At 52.8% G+C, this 22913-nt stretch overlaps 1 protein-coding gene across 2 annotated transcripts in view; it reads left to right on the top strand.

The window, feature by feature from the left end:
• sema3ab (sema domain, immunoglobulin domain (Ig), short basic domain, secreted, (semaphorin) 3Ab) overlaps positions 1–22913 on the top strand; it is a 597101-nt gene that overhangs the window by 500554 nt on the left and 73634 nt on the right. For both annotated transcript variants that reach the window (XM_072470939.1, XM_072470937.1), the window contains exons 12-14: positions 241–460; positions 15968–16059; positions 17263–17304. In XM_072470939.1, the coding sequence (XP_072327040.1) occupies positions 241–460; positions 15968–16059; positions 17263–17304 (354 nt within the window). The remainder of the gene's footprint in view (positions 1–240; positions 461–15967; positions 16060–17262; positions 17305–22913) is intronic.

The following is a 22913-nucleotide window of genomic DNA, read 5'->3' as shown; positions in this document are numbered from 1 at the left end:
ACTCAAAGTGTGAACTGTTTCTTTCTCCACAGAGGCTACTAGACCTGCTGAGTTTGTCCAGAACTTTCTGTTTTCATTATCATATCTCCAGCATCCATGATATTTTTGCTTGTTTTGTTGATTGTGGTCGTTTTAAAGTTAAGGTTTTTCTCCGACTAGTGTATTAACTGCGAATACTTTTTTACAGCATCGATTTTCGCTTTACATAATTTTTCCCCCAACTGATTTGTTCTATTAAAGTGTCCGAGCAAAACATTTGGAGGATTTGAATCAACAAAGGACTTTCCTGATGATGTAATCACATTTGCCAGAAGTCACCCAGCCATGTACAATCCAGCACTGCCCATCAACAATCGGCCAATCGTCATAAAGACCGATGTAGATTACCAGTTCACCCAGATAGTTGTGGATCGAGTGGAGGCTGAAGATGGGCAGTACGATGTCATGTTCATTGGAACAGGTAATAATGTTGAAAACAATCCCTTCAGCACTTTGCAAACTTCCATTTATATCCTGCATTTTGGTTTTCACTAATAAGCATGAATTTGTGCTTGATTTTGGCTAAGCAAATTAACTTTTCAGCAGTTTGTAGACTTTTTCTGCCTGGCGTAACGTTTTGATGTGTTCTTGTTGATCATTCGTGGGATGTGGGTATCACTGGCAAAGTCACCATTTGTTGCTCATCTCTAATTACCCTTGAACTGAGTGCTTTGCTCGGCCATTTCAGAGGACAGTCAACCACATTGTTGTGTGTCTGGAGTCACATGTAGACCAGACCGGGTAAGGACGGCAGATTTCCTTCCCTAAAGGACATTGAAGCAGCTGGGTTCCATGATAGTCAGTCATCATCGTCACGGTGACCATTCCTAGTAAGAGCTTTTGTTTGCAGGTTTTATTAATTGAATGCAAGTTCCACCAGCTACCATAGTGGACTTTGAACCCATATCCCCAGAACGTGAATCTGATCCCTGGTTTATTAGTTCAGTGACATTCCCACTGCACCACTATCTCCCCATTGTCAGGGGCCATCAATAGTCTTGTTTCTCCTTCTCAACATGTTTGCAGTTTCACCGCGATATGCATTTGTAACAGGCATGTTTTGTTTCAACGTGAAACTTTGAAACATCATTTGGTCAACTTTCTGGTAATTAGTCCCTGGGAACACTTAATCCATGCAGAGCACGAAAGGGAATCTATGTCACGGGATTATCAATTGTTCTCGAATGTCGGGGAACATCCACAGTGAGAGGTGTGAGCTAACTGGTAGTGTGCGTGAACCGTGGTGGTATTGCCATAGCTGCAAGCTTTGAGTAGGGAATGTTAGTATCTGTGAATTACATTGATCACTGATTGCTCGACCCTGTGCTTCAAACTGAATAAACTACCACTGAGGCCACAGGAGATATATTGAAATAAAAGAACTCAACCAGGTGTAGTTTGAACACTGGAATCAAATATTGATGTTCAGATGATCGTTATCTGTTCAAACGTTCTTCTCACAGTTTATGATGTGTCGAAATTTGAATGGTCAGATTTCACTTAATGACAATAACTATTATTCTTTATGTAGTAATAATGTGGCGAGGCAATAAAATCCAAGTTCAGTTTCTACATACAGAGTCATTAAAAAGTTAATTGTGTCACAACAATCTGTACAAATTTACAAAAATGGTCAGGGCCAATCGAGTGAGCCTCACGTTGCAGGTGAAGTGATTGCATACTAAAACAATCAGATACAGGAATGCAACCTTCCAGCCAGACTAGTGTTGAGATCAATGGAAAAGGTGACCTTAGGCATTGTTGAACACAGCTTGTCAATGTAAAATCTTTAAACGTATTCAGCTTTGGTATCAGGGGATGACTCATTGCCAGAAGTCTGATTAGTTCTTCTGCACTTTGATTCAAGGATCCCTCACTATTTCCTTGACAGCACAGCATTCAAAATCCTATTTTCAAGTCTAATTTGCAGACGTTTAAAGCAAGCATCGGAGTTTCTGCTAAAATGAATAATACACTGGTGGCAAACGGTTTCTTCATGTCACTCTTGAATCATATGGTTTTCAAATCAAGGCAAGTTTAATATTTCTGCGGTAAGGATGTTTCCCTATAAAATGGCTCTTTGCTGTATTCTGCTGAGTCGACCAAACTAAATTTTTAATGATGTCAGATAATAATTAATCTGGAAAGACATTTTCCTCTTTCATCAATGGAATATTTTCACAAGGAGAAGGACTTTCGGGTTAAATACCACCTCAGTGATATTTGAAAGATTTATTCCTACCTTGGTCAAACTCAATTTTTAGTTTTAGTTCAAAAAGAGCAAATGCCAAGCCTGTTCCCTGCAGACTGTATCCTTGATCCTAAAACCACTGTTACATGAAGGATTTTCAGAGGCCTTTCAAGTTTCAGGGACAGACTGAAATCATGGTTCAGCTATTTCAGCACACTTTCTCAGAGGGATCATTTTAACCCCATGTGGCTTTGTGGGATCAGCGCTGGGATATGTGGAGTAATGTGAACCAGCAGGGCCCCAGGTTTGATTCTCAATTTGTGGTGAGCTAGTTGATCCCACCCAGATTGGAAGTTAAGGGAGCTTTGCTATCGGGCGGCCCTTGTTGGTGCAGAGAAGGTTTCGCTAGATTTCCTGCTCTTGGTCGTTTTCCATTAATTATTGCTGTGAACGTGCAAACATATGAGGGGCAATCTTCACTCCTGCGGCTAAGTGCCGGCTCGAATGGAGAATCCACGGGAGGTTTACGTGAAAAAAATCAGCGCGCACCCCTCACCGATTCTGGTACAGGTGAGGGGCTCGCACGGGCGGCGACTGAAACTCTTGCCTCCTGCGTCGAAAACGGCGGGACCCGGGACGCGCATGCGAGCACGCATTCCTGATTACCTGCAGCGTTCATGCAGTACAACACGGCGCCATCTGCGATGTTGGCGGGGAATGTTGGCGGGGAATGCTGGCGAGGAATGTTGGTGGGTTATGTTGGCGAGGAATGTAGGCGGGGAATGCTGGCGAGGAATGTTGGTGGGGAATGCTGGCGGGGAATGCTGGCGGGAAATGCTGGCGAGGAATGCTGGCGAGGAATGCTGGAGGGGAATGCTGGTGGGGAATGCTGGCGGGGAATGTTGGCGAGGAATGCTGGAGGGGAATGCTGGCGAGGATTGTTGGTGGGGAATGCTGGCGGGGAATGTTGGCGGGGAATGCTGGCGGGGAATGTTGGCGGGGAATGTTGGTGGGGAATGCTGGTGGGGAATGTTTGTGGGGAATGTTGGCGGGGAATGTTGACGGGGAATGCTGGCGAGGAATGTTGGCGGGGAAAGTTGGCGGGGAATGCTGGCGAGGAATGTTGGCGAGGAATGCTGGTGAGGAATGTTGGCGGGGAATTTTGACAGGGAATGCTGGCGAGGAATGTTGGCGGGGAATGCTGGCGGGGAATGCTGGTGAGGAATGTTGGCGGGGAATGCTGGCGGGGAATGCTGGTGGGGAATGCTGGCGGAGAATGCTGGCGAGGAATGCTGGCGGGGAATGTTGGCGGGGAATGTTGGCAGGGAATGCTGGTGGGGAATGTTGGCGGTGAATGTTGGCGAGGAATGTTGGCGGGGAATGATGACGGGGAATGCTGGCGAGGAATGCTGGCGAGGAATGTTGGCGGAGAATGCTGGTGAGGAATGTTGGCGGGGAATGCTGGCGAGGAATGCTGGCGAGGAATGCTGGCGAGGAATGTTGGCGTGGAATGTTGGCGGGGAATGCTGGCGGTGAATGCTGGCGGTGAATGCTGGCGAGGAATGCTGGCGAGGAATGCTGGCGAGGAATGTTGGCGTGGAATGTTGGCGGGGAATGCTGGCGGTGAATGCTGGAGAGGAATGCTGGCGAGGAATGTTGGCGGGGAATGTTGGCGAGGAATGTTGGCGTGGAATGTTGGCGGGGAATGCTGGCGGTGATTGCTGGCGAGGAATGCTGGCGAGGAATGTTGGCGAGGAATGCTGGCGAGGAATGTTGGCGGGGAATGCTGGCGAGGAATGCTGGCGAGGAATGCTGGCGGGGAATGTTGGCGAGGAATGGAGGCGAGGAATGGTGGCGGGGAATGCTGGCGGGGAATGCTGGCGGGGAATGCTGGCGAGGAATGCTGGCAGGGAATGCTGGCGGGGCATGCTGGTGAGGAATGCTGGCGAGGAATGCTGGCGAGGAATGCTGGCGAGGAATGTTGGCGGGGAATGCTGGTGAGGAATGTTGGCGGGGCATGCTGGTGAGGAATGTTGGCGGGGCATGCTGGTGAGGAATGTTGGCGGGGAATGTAGGTGAGGAATGGTGGCGAGGAATGCTGGCGAGGAATGCTGGCGAGGAATGCTGGCGAGGAATGTTGGCGGGGAATGTAGGTGAGGAATGGTGGCGAGGAATGCTGGCGGGGAATGCTGGCGGGGAATGCTGGCGTGGAATGCTGGCGAGGTATGTTGGCGGGGAATGCTGGCGAGGAATGCTGGCGTGGAATGTTGGCGTGGAATGTTGGCAGGGAATGCTGGCGGGGAATGCTGGCGCGGAATGTTGGCGAGGAATGTTGGCGAGGAATGCTGGCGGGGAATGCTGGCGAGGTGTGCTGGCGTGGAATGTTGGCGGGGAATGCTGGCAGGGAATGTTGGTGAAGAATTCTGGCGGGGAATGCTGGCGGGGAATGCTGGTGAGGAATGCTGGCGGGGAATGCTGGCGGGGAATGTTGGCGGGGAATGTTGGTGTGGAATGCTGGCGGGGAATGTTGGCGGTGAATGTTGGCGGGGAATGCTGGCGGGGAATGCTGGCGAGGAATGTTGGCGTGGAACGTTGGCGTGGAATGTTGGCGTTGAACGTTGGCGTGGAATGTTGGCGGGGAATGCTGGCGGGGAATGTTGGCGGGGAATGCTGGCGGGGAATGCTGGCGGGGAATGCCGGCGGGGAATGTTGGCGTGGAACGTTGGCGTGGAACTGTGGCGGGGAACGTTGGTGGGGAACTGTGGCGGGGAACGTTGGCGGGGAATGCTGGCGTGGAATGTTGGCGTGGAACGTTGGCGTGGAACGTTGGCGTGGAATAGTTGACGTGGAACGTTGGCGGGGAATGTTGGCGGGGAATGCTGGCGGGGAATGCTGGCGGGGAATGTTGGCGGGGAATGCTGGTGGGGAATGCTGGCGGGGAATGCTGGTGAGGAATGTTTGCGTGGAACGTTGGCGTGGAATGTTGGCGTTGAACGTTGGCGTGGAATGTTGGCGGGGAATGCTGGCGGGGAATGTTGGCGGGGAATGCTGGCGGGGAATGCTGGCAGGGAATGCTGGCGGGGAATGCTGGCGGGGAATGCTGGCGGGGAATGTTGGCGTGGAACGTTGGCGTGGAACGTTGGCGGGGAACGTTGGCGGAGAATGCTGGTGGGGAATGCTGGCGGGGAATGCTGGCGGGGAATGCTGGTGTGGAACGTTGGCGGGGAACGTTGACGTGGAACGTTGGCGGGGAACGTTGGCGGGGAATGCTGGCGGGGAATGCTGGCAGGGAATGTTGGCGTGGAACGTTGGCGTGGAACGTTGGCATGGAATAGTTGACGTGGAACGTTGGCGGGGAATGTTGGTGGAGAATGCTGGCGGGGAATGCTGGCGGGGAATGTTGGCGGGGAATGCTGGTGGGGAATGCTGGCGGGGAATGCTGGCGGGGAATGCTGGTGAGGAATGTTTGCGTGGAACGTTGGCGTGGAATGTTGGCGTTGAACGTTGGCGTGGAATGTTGGCGGGGAATGCTGGCGGGGAATGTTGGCGGGGAATGCTGGCGGGGAATGCTGGCAGGGAATGCTGGCGGGGAATGCTGGCGGGGAATGCTGGAGGGGAATGTTGGCGTGGAACGTTGGCGGGGAACGTTGGCGGAGAATGCTGGTGGGGAATGCTGGCGGGGAATGCTGGCGGGGAATGCTGGTGTGGAACGTTGGCGTGGAACGTTGACGTGGAACGTTGGCGGGGAACGTTGGCGGGGAATGCTGGCGGGGAATGCTGGCAGGGAATGCTGGCGGGGAATGTTGGCGGGGAATGCTGGCGTGGAATGTTGCCGTGGAACATTGACGTGGAACGTTGGCGGGGAATGCTGGCGCGGAATGCTGGCGGGGAATGCTGGCGAGGAATGTTGGCGGGGAATGCTGGTGGGGAATGCTGGTGGGGAATGCTGGCGGGGAATGCTGGTGAGGAATGCTGGCGGGGAATGTTGGCGGGGAATGCTGGCAGGGAATGTTGGCGGGGAATGCAGGCGGGGAATGCTGGTGGGGTATGCTGGCGGGGAATGTTGGCGAGGAATGTTGGCGGGGAATGTTGGCGAGGAATGTTGGCGAGGAATGCTGGCGGGGAATGCTGGCGAGGAATGTTGGCGGGGAATGCTGGTGGGGAATGCTGTCGAGGAATGTTGGCGAGGAATGCTGGCGAGGAATGCTGGCGAGGAATGCTGCCGGGGAATGTTGGCGGGAATGCTGTCGAGGAATGCTGGCGAGGAATGTTGGCGAGGAATGCTGGTGAGGAATGCTGGCGAGGAATGTTGGCGGGGAATGTTGGCGGGGCATGTTGGCGGGGCATGTTGGCGAGGAATGCTGGCGGGGAATGCTGCCGGGGAATGTTGGTGGGGAATGCTGGCGGGGAATGTTGGCGGGGAATGCTGGCGGGGAATGCTGGCGGGGAATGATGGCGAGGAATGTTGGCGTGGAACGTTGGCGTGGAATGTTGGCGTTGAACGTTGGCGTGGAATGTTGGCGTGGAATGTTGGCGGGGAATGCTGGCGGGGAATGTTGGCGGGGAATGCTCGCGGGGAATGCTGGCAGGGAATGCTGGCGGGGAATGCTGGCGGGGAATGCTGGCGGGGAATGCTGGCGGGGAATGCTGGCGGGGAATGTTGGCGTGGAACGTTGGCGTGGAACGTTGGCGGGGAACGTTGGCGGAGAATGCTGGCGGAGAATGCTGGCGGGGAATGCTGGCGGGGAATGCTGGCGTGGAACGTTGGCGTGGAACGTTGACGTGGAACGTTGGCGGGGAACGTTGGTGGGGAATGCTGGCGGGGAATGCTGGCGGGGAATGCTGGCGGGGAATGTTGGCGGGGAATGCTGGCGTGGAATGTTGGCGTGGAACATTGACGTGGAACATTGACGTGGAACGTTGGCGGGGAATGCTGGCGGGGAATGCTGGCGGGGAATGCTGGCAAGGAATGTTGGCGGGGAATGCTGGTGGGGAATGCTGGCGGGAAATGCTGGCGGTGAATGCTGGAGGGGAATGCTGGTGGGGAATGCTGGCGGGGAATGCTGGTGAGGAATGCTGGCGGGGAATGTTGGCGGGGAATGCTGGCAGGGAATGTTGGCGGGGAATGCTGGCGGGGAATGCTGGCGGGGAATGTTGGCGAGGAATGTCGGCGAGGAATGTCGGCGAGGAATGCTGGCGGGGAATGCTGGCGAGGAATGTTGGCGGGGAATGCTGGTGGGGATTTCTGTCGAGGAATGTTGGCGAGGAATGCTGGCGAGGAATGCTGGCGAGGAATGTTGGCGGGAATGCTGGCGAGGAATGCTGGCGAGGAATGTTTGCGAGGAATGCTGGCGAGGAATGCTGGCGAGGAATGTTGGCGGGGAATGTTGGCGGGGCATGTTGGCGGGGCATGTTGGCGAGGAATGCTGGCGAGGAATGCTGGCGAGGAATGCTGGCGGGGAATGCTGTCGGGGAATGTTGGCGAGGAATGTTGGCGGAGAATGTTGGCAAGGAATGCTGGCGAGGAATGCTGGCGAGGAATGTTGGCGGGGAATGTTGGCGAGGAATGTTGGCGGGGAATGTTGGCGGGGAATGTTGCCGCGGAATGCTGGCGCGGAATGCTGGCGCGGAATGTTGGCGGGGCATGTTGGCGAGGAATGCTGGCGAGGAATGTTGACAGGGAATGTTGGCGGGGAATGTTGGCGCGGAATGCTGTCGAGGAATGTTGGCGCGGAATGCTGGCGCGGAATGCTGGCGAGAAATGTTGGCGGGGAATGTTGGCGAGGAATGCTGGCGGGGAATGCTGGCGGGAATGCTGGCGAGGAATGTTGGCGGGGAATGCTGGCGAGGAATGCTGGTGAGGAATGTTGGCGGGGAATGCTGGAGAGGAATGATTGGCGAGGAATGATTGGCGAGGAATGTTGGCGGGGAATGTTGGCGCGGAATGCTGGCGCGGAATGCTGGCGAGGAATGCTGGCGGGGCATGTTGGCGAGGAATGCTGGCGAGGAATGTTGGCGGGGAATGCTGGCGCGGAATGTTGGCGCGGAATGCTGGCGGGGAATGTTGGCGGGGCATGTTGGCGAGGAATGTTGGCGAGGAATGCTGGCGAGGAATGCTGGCGAGGAATGTTGGCGAGGAATGTTGGCGGGGAATGTTGGCGGGGAATGTTGCCGCGGAATGCTGGCGCGGAATGCTGGCGCGGAATGGTGGCGGGGCATGTTGGCGAGGAATGCTGGCGAGGAATGTTGACAGGGAATGTTGGCGGGGAATGTTGGCGCGGAATGCTGTCGAGGAATGTTGGCGCGGAATGCTGGCGCGGAATGCTGGCGCGGAATGCTGGCGAGGAATGTTGGCGCGGAATGTTGGCGAGGAATACTGGCGGGGAATGCTGGCGGGAATGCTGGCGAGGAATGTTGGTGGGGAATGTTGGCGAGGAATGCTGTCCGTCATGTTGGCGCGGAATGCTGGCGAGGAATGTTGGCGAGGAATGTTGGCGGGGAATGTTGGTGAGGAATGCTGGCGAGGAATGTTGGCAGGGAATGTTGACGAGGAATGCTGGCGGGGAATGCTGGCGAGGAATGTTGGCGTGGAATGCTGACGGGGAATGCTGGCGAGGAATGCTGGCGATGAATGTTGGCGGGGAATGCTGGCGCGGAATGTTGGCGAGGAATGCTGGCGGGGCATGTTGGCGAGGAATGTTGGCGGGGAATGCTGGCGCGGAATGCTGGCGGGGAATGCTGGCGAGGAATGTTGGCGGGGAATGCTGGCGCGGAATGCTGGCGAGGAATGCTGGCGAGGAATGTTGGCCTGGAATGCTGGCGAGGAATGTTGGCGGGGAATGTTGGCGGGGAATGTTGGCGGGGAATGCTGGCGAGGAATGTTGGCGGGGAATGCTGGCGCGGAATGCTGACGAGGAATGGTGTCGAGGAATGTTGGCGGGGAATGCTGGCGAGGAATGCTGACGAGGAATGGTGTCGAGGAATGTTGGCGAGGAATGCTGGCGAGGGATGTTGGCGGGGAATGCTGGCGCGGAATGCTGCCGAGGATTGCTGGTGAGAAATGGTGGCGAGGAATGTTGGCGGGGAATGCTGGCGAGGAATGTTGGCAGGGAATGCTGGCGGGGAATGCTGGCGCGGAATGTTGACGAGGAATGTTGGCGAGGAATGCTGGCGGGGAATGCTGGCGAGGTGTGCTGGCGTGGAATGTTGGCGGGGAATGCTGGCAGGGAATGTTGGTGAAGAATTCTGGCGGGGAATGCTGGCGGGGAATGCTGGTGAGGAATGCTGGCGGGGAATGCTGGCGGGGAATGTTGGCGGGGAATGTTGGTGTGGAATGCTGGCGGGGAATGTTGGCGGTGAATGTTGGCGGGGAATGCTGGCGGGGAATGCTGGCGAGGAATGTTGGCGTGGAACGTTGGCGTGGAATGTTGGCGTTGAACGTTGGCGTGGAATGTTGGCGGGGAATGCTGGCGGGGAATGTTGGCGGGGAATGCTGGCGGGGAATGCCGGCGGGGAATGTTGGCGTGGAACGTTGGCGTGGAACTGTGGCGGGGAACGTTGGTGGGGAACTGTGGCGGGGAACGTTGGTGGGGAATGCTGGCGGGGAATGCTGGCGTGGAATGTTGGCGTGGAACGTTGGCGTGGAACGTTGGCGTGGAATAGTTGACGTGGAACGTTGGCGGGGAATGTTGGTGGGGAATGCTGGCGGGGAATGCTGGCGGGGAATGTTGGCGGGGAATGCTGGTGGGGAATGCTGGCGGGGAATGCTGGTGAGGAATGTTTGCGTGGAACGTTGGCGTGGAATGTTGGCGTTGAACGTTGGCGTGGAATGTTGGCGGGGAATGCTGGCGGGGAATGTTGGCGGGGAATGCTGGCGGGGAATGCTGGCAGGGAATGCTGGCGGGGAATGCTGGCGGGGAATGCTGGCGGGGAATGTTGGCGTGGAACGTTGGCGTGGAACGTTGGCGGGGAACGTTGGCGGAGAATGCTGGTGGGGAATGCTGGCGGGGAATGCTGGCGGGGAATGCTGGTGTGGAACGTTGGCGTGGAACGTTGACGTGGAACGTTGGCGGGGAACGTTGGCGGGGAATGCTGGCGGGGAATGCTGGCAGGGAATGTTGGCGTGGAACGTTGGCGTGGAACGTTGGCATGGAATAGTTGCGTGGAACGTTGGCGGGGAATGTTGGTGGAGAATGCTGGCGGGGAATGCTGGCGGGGAATGTTGGCGGGGAATGCTGGTGGGGAATGCTGGCGGGGAATGCTGGCGGGGAATGCTGGTGAGGAATGTTTGCGTGGAACGTTGGCGTGGAATGTTGGCGTTGAACGTTGGCGTGGAATGTTGGCGGGGAATGCTGGCGGGGAATGTTGGCGGGGAATGCTGGCAGGGAATGCTGGCAGGGAATGCTGGCGGGGAATGCTGGCGGGGAATGCTGGAGGGGAATGTTGGCGTGGAACGTTGGCGGGGAACGTTGGCGGAGAATGCTGGTGGGGAATGCTGGCGGGGAATGCTGGCGGGGAATGCTGGTGTGGAACGTTGGCGTGGAACGTTGACGTGGAACGTTGGCGGGGAACGTTGGCGGGGAATGCTGGCGGGGAATGCTGGCAGGGAATGCTGGCGGGGAATGTTGGCGGGGAATGCTGGCGTGGAATGTTGCCGTGGAACATTGACGTGGAACGTTGGCGGGGAATGCTGGCGCGGAATGCTGGCGGGGAATGCTGGCGAGGAATGTTGGCGGGGAATGCTGGTGGGGAATGCTGGTGGGGAATGCTGGCGGGGAATGCTGGTGAGGAATGCTGGCGGGGAATGTTGGCGGGGAATGCTGGCAGGGAATGTTGGCGGGGAATGCAGGCGGGGAATGCTGGTGGGGTATGCTGGCGGGGAATGTTGGCGAGGAATGTTGGCGGGGAATGTTGGCGAGGAATGTTGGCGAGGAATGCTGGCGGGGAATGCTGGCGAGGAATGTTGGCGGGGAATGCTGGTGGGGAATGCTGTCGAGGAATGTTGGCGAGGAATGCTGGCGAGGAATGCTGGCGAGGAATGCTGCCGGGGAATGTTGGCGGGAATGCTGTCGAGGAATGCTGGCGAGGAATGTTGGCGAGGAATGCTGGCGAGGAATGCTGGCGAGGAATGTTGGCGGGGAATGTTGGCGGGGCATGTTGGCGGGGCATGTTGGCGAGGAATGCTGGCGGGGAATGCTGCCGGGGAATGTTGGTGGGGAATGCTGGCGGGGAATGTTGGCGGGGAATGCTGGCGAGGAATGTTGGCGTGGAACGTTGGCGTGGAATGTTGGCGTTGAACGTTGGCGTGGAATGTTGGCGTGGAATGTTGGCGGGGAATGCTGGCGGGGAATGTTGGCGGGGAATGCTCGCGGGGAATGCTGGCAGGGAATGCTGGCGGGGAATGCTGGCGGGGAATGCTGGCGGGGAATGCTGGCGGGGAATGTTGGCGTGGAACGTTGGCGTGGAACGTTGGCGGGGAACGTTGGCGGAGAATGCTGGCGGAGAATGCTGGCGGGGAATGCTGGCGGGGAATGCTGGCGTGGAACGTTGGCGTGGAACGTTGACGTGGAACGTTGGCGGGGAATGTTGGTGGGGAATGCTGGCGGGGAATGCTGGCGGGGAATGCTGGCGGGGAATGTTGGCGGGGAATGCTGGCGTGGAATGTTGGCGTGGAACATTGACGTGGAACATTGACGTGGAACATTGACGTGGAACGTTGGCGGGGAATGCTGGCGGGGAATGCTGGCGGGGAATGCTGGCAAGGAATGTTGGCGGGGAATGCTGGTGGGGAATGCTGGCGGGAAATGCTGGCGGTGAATGCTGGAGGGGAATGCTGGTGGGGAATGCTGGCGGGGAATGCTGGTGAGGAATGCTGGCGGGGAATGTTGGCGGGGAATGCTGGCAGGGAATGTTGGCGGGGAATGCTGGCGGGGAATGCTGGCGGGGAATGCTGGCGGGGAATGTTGGCGAGGAATGTCGGCGAGGAATGTCGGCGAGGAATGCTGGCGGGGAATGCTGGCGAGGAATGTTGGCGGGGAATGCTGGTGGGGATTTCTGTCGAGGAATGTTGGCGAGGAATGCTGGCGAGGAATGCTGGCGAGGAATGTTGGCGGGAATGCTGGCGAGGAATGCTGGCGAGGAATGTTTGCGAGGAATGCTGGCGAGGAATGCTGGCGAGGAATGTTGGCGGGGAATGTTGGCGGGGAATGTTGGCGGGGCATGTTGGCGGGGCATGTTGGCGAGGAATGCTGGCGAGGAATGCTGGCGAGGAATGCTGGCGGGGAATGCTGTCGGGGAATGTTGGCGAGGAATGTTGGCGGAGAATGTTGGCAAGGAATGCTGGCGAGGAATGCTGGCGAGGAATGTTGGCGGGGAATGTTGGCGAGGAATGTTGGCGGGGAATGTTGGCGGGGAATGTTGCTGCGGAATGCTGGCGCGGAATGCTGGCGCGGAATGTTGGCGGGGCATGTTGGCGAGGAATGCTGGCGAGGAATGTTGACAGGGAATGTTGGCGGGGAATGTTGGCGCGGAATGCTGTCGAGGAATGTTGGCGCGGAATGCTGGCGCGGAATGCTGGCGAGAAATGTTGGCGGGGAATGTTGGCGAGGAATGCTGGCGGGGAATGCTGGCGGGAATGCTGGCGAGGAATGTTGGCGGGGAATGCTGGCGAGGAATGCTGGTGAGGAATGTTGGCGGGGAATGCTGGAGAGGAATGATTGGCGAGGAATGATTGGCGAGGAATGTTGGCGGGGAATGTTGGCGCGGAATGCTGGCGCGGAATGCTGGCGAGGAATGCTGGCGGGGCATGTTGGCGAGGAATGCTGGCGAGGAATGTTGGCGGGGAATGCTGGCGCGGAATGTTGGCGCGGAATGCTGGCGGGGAATGTTGGCGGGGCATGTTGGCGAGGAATGTTGGCGAGGAATGCTGGCGAGGAATGCTGGCGAGGAATGTTGGCGAGGAATGTTGGCGGGGAATGTTGGCGGGGAATGTTGCCGCGGAATGCTGGCGCGGAATGCTGGCGCGGAATGGTGGCGGGGCATGTTGGCGAGGAATGCTGGCGAGGAATGTTGACAGGGAATGTTGGCGGGGAATGTTGGCGCGGAATGCTGTCGAGGAATGTTGGCGCGGAATGCTGGCGCGGAATGCTGGCGAGGAATGTTGGCGGGGAATGTTGGCGAGGAATACTGGCGGGGAATGCTGGCGGGAATGCTGGCGAGGAATGTTGGTGGGGAATGTTGGCGAGGAATGCTGTCCGTCATGTTGGCGCGGAATGCTGGCGAGGAATGTTGGCGAGGAATGTTGGCGGGGAATGTTGGTGAGGAATGCTGGCGAGGAATGTTGGCAGGGAATGTTGACGAGGAATGCTGGCGGGGAATGCTGGCGAGGAATGTTGGCGTGGAATGCTGACGGGGAATGCTGGCGAGGAATGCTGGCGATGAATGTTGGCGGGGAATGCTGGCGCGGAATGTTGGCGAGGAATGCTGGCGGGGCATGTTGGCGAGGAATGTTGGCGGGGAATGCTGGCGCGGAATGCTGGCGGGGAATGCTGGCGAGGAATGTTGGCGGGGAATGCTGGCGCGGAATGCTGGCGAGGAATGCTGGCGAGGAATGTTGGCCTGGAATGCTGGCGAGGAATGTTGGCGGGGAATGTTGGCGGGGAATGTTGGCGGGGAATGCTGGCGAGGAATGTTGGCGGGGAATGCTGGCGCGGAATGCTGACGAGGAATGGTGTCGAGGAATGTTGGCGGGGAATGCTGGCGAGGAATGCTGACGAGGAATGGTGTCGAGGAATGTTGGCGAGGAATGCTGGCGAGGGATGTTGGCGGGGAATGCTGGCGCGGAATGCTGCCGAGGATTGCTGGCGAGAAATGGTGGCGAGGAATGTTGGCGGGGAATGCTGGCGAGGAATGTTGGCGGGGAATGCTGGCGCGGAATGCTGCCGAGGATTGCTGGCGAGGAATGTTGGCGGGGAATGTTGGCGGGGAATGCTGGTGGGATTCTACACCATCTTTACGGAGCGAAAATGGAAATAAAAGAGTAAAAAATCTCTGGAACACTTGGTGCAGAATGGAACTCTGCAGTGCCCAGTTTCCCGTTGTTGTGAGTGATATTTTAACATGGTGCTTGCAGCGGAAGCAATCGCACATTGTAAACTCCCCCCCCCCCCCCCCCCCCGCCCCAAACCAACCCCCCCCCCCCCCCCCCCCCCATTTGTTTTGGGAGGAGGAGAGGGGTGGGGAGGGGAGTGTCTAATTTAGCAGCCTGGGTGTTTGACAAGTGTGACTGCGATTCAGCCATCTTCCAATCTTCTCTTTCCCCCTCCCACCACATCATTTAGTTTATTCTATCCTTATTAATGATGGGGAAGGTTATGATTTCAAATCTTACTCCAGAATTTAAACACAGAAGCCAAGCTGATAACCGACTATTGCCACAATGCATTTCTATCCATGCTTCCCTCAATGGTATGAGATCAAGTTCATTGGAATATTCAAATGGTAAATTCAATAGTTATTGTTAACCCCATTTGCAGTATTGTGAGCAGTTTTGGGCCCCGTATCTAAGAAAGGATGTGCTGGCCTTGGAAAGGGTCCAGGGGAGATTCACAAGAATGATCGCTGGATTGAAGGGTAGCGCGGTAGCATTGTGGATAGCACAATTGCTTCACAGCTCCAGGGTCCCAGGTTCGATTCCGGCTTGGGTCACTGTCTGTGCGGAGTCTGCACATCCTCCCCGTGTGTGCGTGGGTTTCCTCCGGGTGCTCCGGTTTCCTCCCACAGTCCAAAGATGTGCGGGTTAGGTGGATTGGCCATGCTAAATTGCCCTTAGTGTTCAAAATTGCCCTTAGTGTCCAAAATTGCCCTTAGTGTTGGGTGGGGTTACTGGGTTGTGGGGATAGGGTGAAGGTGTTGACCTTGGGTAGGGTGCTCTTTCCAAGAGCCGGTGCAGACTCGATGGCCTGAATGGCCTCTTTCTGGACTGTAAATTCTATTATAGTCATATGAGGAACGGTTGAGGACTCTGGATCTGTACTAGTTGGAGTTTAGAAGGATGAGAGGGGATCGTATTGAAACTTACGAGATACTACGAGGCCTGGATAGAGTGGACGTGGAGAGGATGTTTCCACTTGTAGGAAAAACTAGAACCAGAGGACACAATCTCAGACTAAAGGGACGATCCTTTAAAACAGAGATGAGGAGGAATTTCTTCAGCAAGAGGGCGGTGAATCTGTGGAACTCTTTGCCGCAGAAGGCTGTGGAGGCCAAATCACTGAGTGTCTTTAAGACAGATAGATAGGTTCTTGATTAATAAGTGGATCGGGGTTATGGGGAGAAGGCAGGAGAATGGGGATGAGAAAATATCAGCCATGATTGAATGGCGGAGCAGACTCGATGGGCCGAGTGGCCTAATTCTGCTCCTATATCTTATGATATATCTATGTACAGACATCTATTTATGCTGCAGTATAATTTTTGTAATAAAGAATATACTGTGGGAGTCATTTCATTGTTACAGTGACAGCAGAACAACGGTGAGGAAAGAGTTTCTGGAAAGAAATTTATGAAGCATGTATATGAAGAAAATTGCTCATCTTGCTAATCTAAGAAAAGCATTTGGCCTATTGTAATGAACACCCTTCATAAATCTCGATGAAACACAGAGCTATAAGATAACACTTAATGTAAAAAGCGAACAGAGTAATAAATTAACCTGCTTTTTATTGTTATTTCTTTAAGATGTGGGGACAGTTCTGAAGGTGGTGTCTATTCCCCGAGAGACTTGGCATGACCTTGAAGAGGTCCTACTGGAGGAGTTGGCAGTGTTGCGGGTGAGAGTTCTCATTCTTTCATTAACCTAAAGCTTTGTCCTTGCGACCGGCTCCAGCAATCCATCTGTCATCACAGCTCTGACTTCAATGTGCTGCTCTCAAAGGTCACACCAACCGTGGCACAATGATTGGCATTTTTACAATCACAGAACCTGATAATCTCAGATTTTTATTCACAACTTGACTTCTCTGATCTCTCGGAGATTTCTGATGAATTGGTGCATGCTTAAGAACGAATGTGTCCGATCAAAGATCACCTGCTCCCGCCAACAGATGTGTGAATATCCAAATAAAATTTATCCATGAGGCTGCATATTCCCAGAGCCGGATATCATTGAACACATTTATTACACAACTGCAAGGATTTCATTAAACAAGACAATTTAATTTTGGATAAATAGATAATTTAAAGATTTATTTTTAAAAGAAAGCAGTAACAAAAAGGTCGGCAATATCTGTGGACATTAAAGGTCTTTGCTTAAATATCCTTAGTGTGGAAGAGCATAACTTGGCACAGGGATCACGAGGGGCCAAGGGAGGGGTGTGGACATAGTCTGACAAGCAGGGCATGAGGTAGCATGGATGGGGCATGCAGACTACGAGGGGTGTAACGATTAAGCCTTTGAGGGTCTTCCTGCTTTTATTTTAATTTTTTTAAATTCCTGTGATGTAGACCCTGCTGGAAGACCAGTTTTTGTTGCCCATTCCTATTTGCCCCTTGAGAAGGTGATAGTGAGCTGCCTTCTTGGACCGCTGTAGTCCCTGTGGTTTAGGTACATCCACTGTGCTGTTCTGGGATTTTGACCCAGCGACAGTGTGAAGGAACGGTGATGCATTTCCAGGTCAGGATTGTGAGTGACTTGGAGAGGAACTTGCAGGTGTTCCCATGTAATCTTCTGCCCTTTTCTGTTGAGGTGGTGGGGATCGAGGGTTTGGAAGGTGCTGGATGAAGTCCAACAGTTGCCTTGGCACCCGGCAGCCCTGTAGCTGCTTCTAGCATCTTTCTTGAGCCTACACCTTTCCCCTGGCGATGAAGATCCCGCTTTTGCAGTCATTTTCTCCAACGCACACTGGCTGAGCCAGAAACGTTCCTGACTCCCATTAGCCACCTCAGGGATGGAATTCCAGACCTGTGTGCAATATTTCAACATTTGATGAGAAATGAAAGCACAAACGAATGACATTTTCACTTTTATCTTCCAGGAGCTGACACCTATCACAACAATGGCAATTTCCACCAAACAGGTGAGATTTAGTTCAATGGTGCATTGTAAATACATTGGATGTTGAGAAAGCTAATGAAAAATACTTCTGATTCCTGAGAAGGAAACTTGTTGACGTTATTTAGTTTGTTTTGGGGAAATGGAAGAAATGGAATTGATCGCTGTTGGCAGAAAATGCAACATTGAAGCTTCAGATATTGAAGAAAGAGGCCAGCGATTCATTGAGCATAGAACTACTCTGGTTATAGCCGATGTAACCATCGCCAGAGCTATGTCACAAATAAAAACAACTGCATTTATATAGTGCCTTTAATGTAGTAAAATACCGGAGGTGCTAACCACGTTTCGAATACCAAATCCGTTACCCCAGTTTGAGGGTCAGTCCCTCGAAGAGACAGGATTTGCTAAATCCCATTAACGTTTGTACTTCGATCTCCATTTTGCAGATAGATTTGATTGTCTATAATAATAACAGTTTCTTATCCAAAATCAATTCAAGCAAACACCCAGATAAATATTGTGTCCACTGAGCTGAGACTTCAGCGGACAGAGTTTGTCTGTGATCTATAGATTTGAAATAAGTATCGGTACATGGCGTGATTTTTTTCCATAAAGCCTGCCTTTAAATATCTTCAGGAAGACGACAGAGAAAAGGAGTTGGAAACTGGATGTGATGTGGTTGATGTCGTGTTGGGTGTACCGATGCACAAAATGATCCAACACGGCTGTAGATGGTACAACTCTATTTTATTGTCTTAACTACGGTAACGACTAACTGCTGGCTTGGGTACGTGCTTCACCAGATAACCTGTGGACCCAGCCCTATCACTATCTTAATGAGGCACTCAGTACATGGTGTATGTCTGAGTGGCACGCTGTGAGCTCTGTGTTCTGAGCTATCTCCTGGTAGAATGAGCGGGAACTGTGGTGTTCCCTGTTTTATAGTGCCTGTGCTCTCACTGGTGATTGGCTGTGATGTTGTGTGTGTGTTGGTTGGTCCAACTGCCTGGTCCAACTGGTTCGTTGCACCAACGCGCATGCACGGTGCGGTCCTGCGTAGAGCGCGCCTGCGCATCGCGTCCCTCTGCGTCAACGTCCCCTCTTTTGGCGCGTACAAGCAAAATGGCCTCCCTCATCCGGGCCGCGGGCCGGGAGGAACTGGATCGACTGGACCCGCTCCGCCTCGTAGGACCTGTGCCAATTTTCATTTTTCATGCCGCTTCGGCTGCCTGGATTTGGGAGTACCGGCTGGTCGCGTTCTCATGGAGGAAGCAGGTCTCGATGGCAGCCGCTGGGGTGAGGCGCTTAATTTTAAGGAGCTGCTGGCGTAGGGTGTCCGAGATGACCCCAAAAACTATCTGATCCCGTATCATGGGGTTGGAGGTGGCCTCATAGCCGCAGGACTGCCCGAGGATACGGAGGTGTGTCAAGTAAGATTGGAAAGGCTCATCCTTACCCTGCAGGCGCTGCTGGAATAGGTACCTCTCGAAGCTCTCATTGACTTCCACGCTGAAGTGTTCCTCGAACATCAGAAGCACCGTCTTATATTTTGTTTTGTCCTCGCCTTCCGCAAATGCCAGGAAGTTGTAGATGTGGATGGCGTGTTGCCCCGCCTTGGAGAGGAGGAGGGCGATCTTCCTGGTGTCCGATGCATTCTCCCTGTCTGTGGCTTCTAGGAAGAGCTGGAAGCGCTGTTTAAACAGCTTCCAGTTTACGCCGAGATTACCAGCGATTCGGAGCGGCTGCGGCGGGCTGATGTTGTCCAGGGAGCAGGATGGCGGATTTCTGAAAGGGTGCAGGTAGGTCTCACAGTCGCTGGATAGCTTCCACTCCTGGTATCATGTCATGTTGGGTGTTCTGATGCACAAATGATCCAACACGGCTGTAGATGGTACAACTCTGTTTTATTGTCTTAACTACGGTAACTACTAACTGCTGGCTTGGGTACGTGCTTCACCAGCTAACCTGTGGACCCAGCCCTATCACTATCTTAGTGAGGCACTCAGCACATGGTCTATGTCTGAGTGGCACGCTGTGAGCTCTGTGCTCTGAGCTATCTCCTGGTAGAATGAGCGGGAACTGTGGTGTTCCCTGTTTTATAGTGCGTGTGCTCTCTCACTGGTGATTGGCTGTGATGTTATGTGTGTGCTGATTAGTCCAACTGCCTGTCCATCAGTGTGTGTGTGATTGCACCATGATATGCTGATGTGGATATCATGACAGTTGGATAGAATTAAAAACAGCCAAGGAGAAACCTTATTATTAGAAATGGCCACAAATATCTAAAGGCAGGTCAGGGGCAGTTTTCTGGGAGAGAAAAGTTGAGGACTTTTGAGTAATCCTGAAGAATTTAAATGTTTTTGTCTGGAGACACAGTCTGTGCATGCATATTTATTGAAATTATTATTTTTTTAAAAATAAATTTTGAGTACCCAATTCATTTTTTCCAATTAAGGGGCAATTTAGCGTGGCCAACCCACCTAGCCTGCACATCTTTGGGTTGTGGGGGCGAAACCCCGCAAACACGGGGAGAATGTGCAAACTCCACACGGACAGTGACCCAGAGCCGGGATCGAACCTGGGACCTCCACGCTGTGAGGCCGCAGTGCTAACCACTGCGCCACCGTGCTGCCCTTTAATGAAATTATGAGGAACTTGTTTTTAAAGCAACACATTAAAGAACTCGCAAGGGGCAGATATCAGATTTAGTTCGAATGAATAAGGAGTTAACAGTTAGTGAGGTAGAATGAAGAGGACATTTGAGATCTAGCGACCATTGTGTTCTGTCATTCAGGGTATGAAAAAAAGGAAATTGATTAAAAAAAACATCGGGGTGGATTCTCCGCTGCTCACTGCCGGTAGCAGGGTTCCCAATCTGACGGCAAATCGGGTGTCAGGCAATAACTGGGATCAGCACCAATCCCATTCCAATGCTTTGGACCCGACCAGAGGGGGAAGCGAGCCATACCCCCCACGCCAATGGGAAGATGAAAATGGGTAATCTCAACCCATTTCCATCCTATTACCGGCTGGAACCCCAATTCTCCACAACCTGTGATGTTCCAACACTCTCAACCGGGATAATAGTAATAATGTTTATTGTCACAAAAAGGCTTCCATTAACACTGCAATGAAGTTATGAAAATATCCTAGTCGCCACACTCCGGCGCCTGTTCGGGTACACAGAGGGAGAATTCAGAATGTCAAAATTACCTAACAGTACGTCTTTCGGGACTTGTGGGAGGAAACCGGAGCACCCGGAGGAAACCCACGCAGACACAGGGGGAATGTGCAGACTCTGCACAGACAGTGACCCAAGCGGGAATCAAACCTGGGACCCTGGCGCTGTGAAGCAACAGTGCGAAACACTGCACGCCGGTGTGGATTGGTGCAAATATTTTCAAGCGTGGCCCTGGTATGGTGGATCCTGCGATGGATCAAGGGGGTAAATTTTTCACATTGCTGCCGCCAACGTTGATCAGAGGGTCCCCTCATCCACAATACAAATCATAAGAACATAAGAACTAGGAGCAGGAGTCGGCCATCTGGCCCCTCGAGCCTGCTCCACCATTCAATGAGATCATGGCTGATCTTTCATGGACTCAGCTCCACTTTCCGGCCCGAACACCATAACCCTTAATCCCTTTATTCTTCAAAAAACTATCTATCTTTATCTTAAAAACATTTAATGAAGGAGCCTCTACTGCTTCACTGGGCAAGGAATTCCATAGATTCACAACCCTTTGGGTGAAGAAGTTCCTCCTAAACTCAGTCCTAAATCTACTTCCCCTTATTTTGAGGCTATGCCCCCTAGTTCTGCTTTCACGCGCCAGTGGAAACAACCTGCCCGAATCTATCCTGTGTATTCCCTTCATAATCTTATATGTTTCTATAAGATCCCCCCTCATCCTTCTGAATTCCAACGAGTACAGTCCCAGTCTACTCAACCTCTCCTCGTAATCCAACTCCTTCAGCACTGGGATTAACCTAGTTTTCTCTGGAAAGGAGACCAAAACTGAACACAATACTCCAGGTGTGGCCTCAATAACACCTTATACAATTGCAGCATAACCTCCCTAGTCTTAAACTCCATCCCTCTAGCAATGAAGGCCAAAATTCCATTTGCCTTCTTAATCACCTGTTGCACCTGTAAACCAACTTTTTGCGACTCGTGCACTAGCACACCCAGGTCTCTCTGCACAGCAACATATTTTAATATTTTATCATTTAAATAATAATCTCTTTTGCTGTTATTCTTACCAAAATGGATAACCTCACATTTGTCAACATTGTATTCCACCTGCCAGACCCTAGCCCATTCACTTAGCCTATCCAAATCCCTCTGCAGACTTCCAGTATCCTCTGCACTTTTTGCTTTACCACTCATCTTAGTGTCGTCTGCAAATTTGGACATATTGCCCTTGGTCCCCAACTCCAAATCATCTATGTAAATTGTGAACAATTGTGGGCCCAACACTGATCCCTGAGGGACACCACTAGCTACTGATTGCCAACCAGAGGAACACCCATTAACCCCCACTCTTTGCTTTCTATTAATTAACCAATCCTCTACCCATGCTACTACTTTACCCTTAATGCCATGCATCTTTATCTTATGCAGTAACCTTTTGTGTGGCACCTTGTCAAAGGCTTCCTGGAAATCCAGATATACCACATCCATTGGCTCCCCGTTATCTACCGCACTGGTAATGTCCTCAAAAAATTCCACTAAATTAGTTCGGCACGACCTGCCGTTTATGAACCCATGTTGCATCTGTCCAATGGGGCAATTTCCATCCAGGTACCTCGCTATTTCTTCCATGATGATAGATTCCAGCATCTTCCCTACTACCGAAGTTAAGCTCACTGGCCAATAATTACCCGCTTTCTGCCTACCTCATTTTATAAACAGTGGTTTCACGTTTGCTAATTTCCAATCCGCCGGGACCACCCCAGAGTCTAGTGAATTTTGGTAAATTATCACAAGTGCATTTGCAAATTCCCTAGCCATCTCTTTTAGCACTCTGGGATGCATTCCATCAGGGCCAGGAGACTTGCCTACCTTTAGCACCATTAGCTTGCCCATCACTACCTTCTTAGTGATAACAATCCTCTCAAGGTCCTCACCTGTCATAGCCTCATTTCCATCAGTCACTGGCATGTTATTTGTGTCTTCCACTGTGAAGACTGACCCAAAAAACCTGTTCAGTTCCTCAGCCATTTCCTCATCTCCCATTAGTAAATATCCCTTCTCATCCTCTAAAGGACCAATATTTACCTTAGCCACTCTTTTTTGTTTTATATATTTGTAGAAACTTTTACTATCTGTTTTTATATTCTGAGCAAGTTTATGCTCATACTCTATCTGACTCTTCTTTATTGCTTTTTTAGTAGCTTTCTGTTGCCCCCTAAAGATTTCCCAGTCCTCTAGTCTCCCACTAATCTTTGCCACTTTGTATGCTTTTTCCTTCAATTTGATACTCTCCCTTATTTCCTTAGATATCCATGGTCGATTTTCCCTCTTTCTGCTGTCCTTCCTTTTTGTTGGTATAAACCTTTGTTGAGCACTGTGAAAAATCGCTTGGAAGGTTCTCCACTGTTCCTCAACTGTTTCACCATAAAGTCTTTGCT

This window comes from Scyliorhinus torazame, chromosome 13, assembly GCF_047496885.1.
Source record: "Scyliorhinus torazame isolate Kashiwa2021f chromosome 13, sScyTor2.1, whole genome shotgun sequence".
NCBI classification, from domain to species: domain Eukaryota; kingdom Metazoa; phylum Chordata; class Chondrichthyes; order Carcharhiniformes; family Scyliorhinidae; genus Scyliorhinus; species Scyliorhinus torazame.
This window is presented reverse-complemented; position numbering and strand designations above follow the sequence as displayed.